Source organism: Branchiostoma belcheri, unplaced genomic scaffold, assembly GCF_001625305.1.
Source record: "Branchiostoma belcheri isolate BF01 breed outbred unplaced genomic scaffold, Haploidv18h27 scaffold13, whole genome shotgun sequence".
Taxonomy (NCBI): domain Eukaryota; kingdom Metazoa; phylum Chordata; class Leptocardii; order Amphioxiformes; family Branchiostomatidae; genus Branchiostoma; species Branchiostoma belcheri.
In genome coordinates, this window is record NW_017802713.1 from 30,867 (window position 1) to 35,835 (window position 4,969).

The 4,969-nt window shown below is 41.1% G+C and overlaps 1 protein-coding gene across 1 annotated transcript in view; it reads right to left on the reverse strand.

Annotated features, from left to right (window-relative positions):
• Positions 1-3,676: 3,676 nt before the first annotated feature.
• LOC109463648 (glycine receptor subunit alpha-4-like) overlaps positions 3,677-4,969 on the reverse strand; it is a 9,235-nt gene continuing 7,942 nt past the window's right edge. The window contains exons 12-13 of the mRNA XM_019760501.1: positions 4,604-4,811; positions 3,677-3,980 (exon numbers count right to left, since the gene is read on the reverse strand). Of these exons, the coding sequence (XP_019616060.1) occupies positions 3,777-3,980; positions 4,604-4,811 (412 nt within the window). The 3' untranslated portion in view covers positions 3,677-3,776. The remainder of the gene's footprint in view (positions 3,981-4,603; positions 4,812-4,969) is intronic.

The following is a 4,969-nucleotide window of genomic DNA, read 5'->3' on the forward strand; positions in this document are numbered from 1 at the left end:
AACCTACGGGCATATGAAAGGGGTCTGTTTGATGGTTTATTTCTCCGTTGTTTGATAAAGGCAACTACTCGTTGCCGTACTTTGTTCACTGATTAGATGTAACACTTACGTTATTGTGTCAGTGTAACTGTGTCAGTGTCCGCAAAATCCACCAGACAAAATCCACCAGACATGTACAGTATCTCGTACATCAAGACGTTATATGAGATACAACGCCCCGTGGGGATACTTACTGCAGTGATTGTTTCTGACTGCTAACCCGCGTCTGTCTGCCGATATTTGCCTTGTTGCTAATCATTTTAATACTGTTTGCAAGGACAACATGAAAAGCGAGAATGGCCGATGGAATATATATACTGTTGACGTTTATCGCCTAAAACAACCATTACCAAACTTACCTCGCATTTAGGCCACATCAATTTAATTTCTTGGTTAACAGATTTTTCTAGAAAAATAATAGAATGGGCGGGTGAAAAAAATGAAAATAAAAACAGGCCTAGGTATCCAATTATGGCCCAAAATGGTACGATAGGAGCCATGAAGTCAACACACCAGGCTGGTTCAAAATCTAAACAATGAATTTTGAACTTTTGATGATACCACTGCATTGAAAGATGGCATAACTGTAACAACTAGGAAGAAAAAGACTGTTTTCGACTGTCCAGGGCAAAATATGAGCATTTTGCAGTCACGGCGAGTTCAGTGGCTGGCGGCAGCTTACGTCAGGGGTACCGCAAGGTGGAGTGTTATCGCCTTATCTGTTCCTTCTGTTCATGAGCTCACGCGAAGTGGTCCATAGCGACACTTTAGACGTGGGCTACGCAGACGACGTGAGTTTGTCCAGATCAGTCTCCCTGAAGAATGCTGGCACGGACACTACTATGACAGAGGAAGCGTCGCAGCTTGACACCTGGGCGGACCGCAACGAGATGCTCCTGAACGGCAAGAAAAGCCAAGCGATGCTGATCTGCTTTAGCAGAAACATACCAGCTCTACCACCTCTGTCTCTCGGTGGCGAACCTGTTCCAGTCACTAACGTGGCCAAGGGGCTTGGCTTCATCTTTGACGACAAGCTCTCCTGGCGTGAACATGTGAAGTCTACGGTGTCTAAGGCCTCGAGCAGGCTTCACTACCTCCGTCTGCTAACAAAACAGGGCATGAGCGTAGAAGATCTCATCCAGGTGTACCTGAGTCTCATCCGCCCTGTTCTGGAGTACGGACATGTCCTGTTGGTGGGTTGCAGTGAGGACCTGGCAGCTAGCATGGAGAGAGTTCAAAGGCGCGCCCTCCGGATTATCTCACGCGGCGGCAGGCGTTCCGTTCCGGACCTGCCTTCCCTGAAGGAAAGGAGAGAAGCCGCTGCAGTGACCCTCTTCAAGGCCATGCTAAGACCGGATCATCCACTGCATGACCTGGCTCCTGTCCAAAGACACTCAGCCACAGGCAGATCCCTGAGGAACAGCCACGACTTCACGATCCCTCACGCAAGAACCAAGCGTCTGCAGCAGTCCTTCCTGCATTGCGCGATCAGACTGTACAACGACTCACTGCAGAAATCGGCATGAACTGTGTATATATTGTAAATAATTCTTGTATGTGTCTTTGTATATGTTTTTAAGTAGATGTGTTGTGTGAAATTTTTTTTAATGAGGGAAATGTGAAAATTTGTACCCAATTCAGAGGGGGTGCTTTTTGCACTCCCCCCTGCTGATGTACAGTTTTTGAGTGGAGAATAATAAAGATCAACAATTCTGTTTTTTTTTTTGCAAATCTGAAAAAAAATGAAGCGGGCGAATCCGTTAAACAAGAAATTAAATTGGTGTGGCCTTATCATAACCGGTGCAGTGATATACATACATGTATACCATACAGAAGCTACAATATTAGTCGTATATCATTCCAGATGCTTCTTTCGTGTCTGAAAGGTACATAAAATCACTATCACTCAATCAAATGGGATGCATTTGCTTTGCCAGCGCTTTTACACTTTAGGCCACAGCATCTAAATTTTATGGATGACATCCTCCGCAGACTCCAAATCTAATGCGAGCGGGCGAAAAAAAACAAGGCGGGCCGAAAAAAACAAGGTTCCTACATTTTAAAATTTTGACTCAATCATTGTACAAATGTTTTGATTCAGTGGGAACATCACATATACACAGCCAGCATCACATATCACTGCATCAAAGTAAGAAACAAAACATTAAATCAGAGCTTTTTCTTGCCTCCTCTCTTCATAGTTATCTGCCATCCACCTTCCGGCATGGCAACAGACAACTTTGTCCATTTTCGGCATGTTGACCACTGTCAGAAGGCAACGAAATTTCTTGTTTTTTTTCCAAAATCAGGCGAAAATCAATGCGCGCGCTGATGTCATCCATAAAAAGTACTTGCTGTGGTCTTAGAAAGAAAGAGTACAAGACGAATTGGGACCGACTAAACCGGAGAAGTGAGTCGGTTGTCTGTGAGATATATGTGTCATGACATCTAAGGCGCCAGAAAAGAAACCCGTCGTCCTGACAAATAAGATTTAAAAGCACCTACGAGGCAGAAGCATAAAAAACTGAGGCGAATCGTCTGGTAAGAATGAAAATTTATCGTTCGTTAATCTTGAAAGTAAAGAAAGTCTGTCTGACATTTATGGGTGTACTTCAGCGATCTGAAAGGGGTGAAATCAGGTTAATGTACACCGGAGTACAGCTCTCAATGCACACACATTCAACTTCTTGTTGAAAAGGATAGACACAACCACATTCCTCTGCAACAAAGAATTTGTCATTACTGTAAGTTAGTGTAACCTAAATGAGATTGAAGACGAGAGTCATTTTATTGTGGACTGTACTTTATATTATAATGAGAGAAAGATTCTCTTCAATTGTATACAAGATTATTTCCCTAGTTTACAATTTTTAGATAGAAAAGAAAAATTCACTTTCCTCATGAAACTTGATACCCCTCGTACTATAAACTCCATCTGTTCTTACATTTACAACTGTCTAAAGAAGCGAGAAGAAGCAGAACCTGTACATATGTAGTTTTACCATAGATATATTACAGTCTACCACCGCTATTTGCCATAACCTGTTCTTAGTTCGCAATGAGCAAAAATGTACAATAAAGGTCTTTCATTCATTCATTATTATTATTATTTGACTCCCAATTTATAACCGGCACATGAACTATTACACAGCAACAAGTGGGAGAAACATCTAATTCTCCGACACCAGAAGAAATATTTCACTTTTACAATGTTCCAGTCCATATAAAATGATACATGTTGATCGTACTTGTCCATATTATAATTATAGCAAGTATTATTCTTACGATATAGTAAATTTTAATACAAAACCATGCCTTCTTCACATAATAATAAAATGATTAATACTGTTAAGAATTAAGAGCTAAATCATAGTCGTTGTAGTTTAGTTCCATTAACAATCTGTATATATAACCCATATAAAAGCTATTGTAACAATGCTAATGAATCCAGAAACAAACTATGACAAAATATAATTTTTTGTCAGTAATCGACTTGGGTTGACTAAGGAGAACACAAATATAATATAATATAATTAATTATATATAATTGATTTATATACATTCGTAGTTGTAAAGTTCAAGCTTTGTTCCAACACAAGAAAGAAACTCACCAATAAAAAAATTATCTTGTGTTGGAACAAAGCTTAAACTTTACAACTATGGATTCTAGACTACCAATACAGATGAGCTTTCATTCGAATATACTTTCAATTGGTAGTACACTGAAGACTACATTCCTATGCGGTGGAGTATTGGCTGAGGTAGACTCCCCAGTAGAAACCATTGAAGATGATGAAAGTCAGAGGAAAGCCGATCTTGGAGAATAAGTCTAGTTTGACGGCTGCCGTCATGCCGTCCATCCCGGGTACGGCTGGTGTCTCTCCCGGTACCGTCTGGAACTCTGTCGGCCCGCCGTCAACTCGGGAACACCGTCCATTTGCCTGGAATGAACGGGACACATGTACAGACCATCACCATATCAGCATTATGTCGTGCTGGTTTCAATGATGTGAATAACTCTCATTCCTTATAGTATGTCTTTTACTGAGTGCTGAACGCATCATAACACATCCGTGAATAGTTTCATCAGATTGGTAAGACACTGAGTAAAGAGATTCTTTTTACACAAGCGTTTTATTAAGCCCCGAGAAAGGTGACAGACGGTCACCGAAACGTCGGCTGAATAAAAGACTTGGTTGTGTAAAACGAGTCTCTTTACTCATCTTCACACAGTAATATAATGTGACCGTTGTGAATGCATGACCTCCCTATTGCATGACCACGCTTTGGTGACCAAAGCAGTACATCTAGTCTCTTCGAATTCCTTGATCTATATATACTTAAAAGAATTGCTCAACTGTGACTGTTTTCGTATACAGTTTTTAGTTTGTTTGTTCACCAACATTGATGACGTCTTATTGCACGAAACATCGCAAGTTCATCTGAATGATCCATGGTTTCGAAAAATGGCCGTAAAGTATTCTTAAACCATGCATATAGGCTCCCTCATCCCTCATATGTATTCTAAAGACACAGTTAACGCAATTGTCAGAAGCATCGCTACCTTCATGGTCTGTACTGTCACAGAGCTGAGTTCGTAGGTTGACTTCCTCTTGGAGAAACTGCGTGGAATTCGCAGACAGTCCGCCAGGGGGCGCACCCGGTCCTTCCTGAGAGAGAAGTGGTAGGCCAGGGAGAACTCCACCAGCGCAGCGAACACGTAGATGGTGCACACCAGCATCCAGATGTCAATGGACCGGATATAGGAGAACCTGGACAAAAGGAATGAATGAACTAGAATTCCGAGATCTCATACCTCCATGAAATATGATCTTGATATGTAAATGTAAATTTCTTCTTTAATTGTTCAAATGACCTCTGCATTAACATGATATATGCATCGTGATGTATGTTAACTTTTGATTAACTT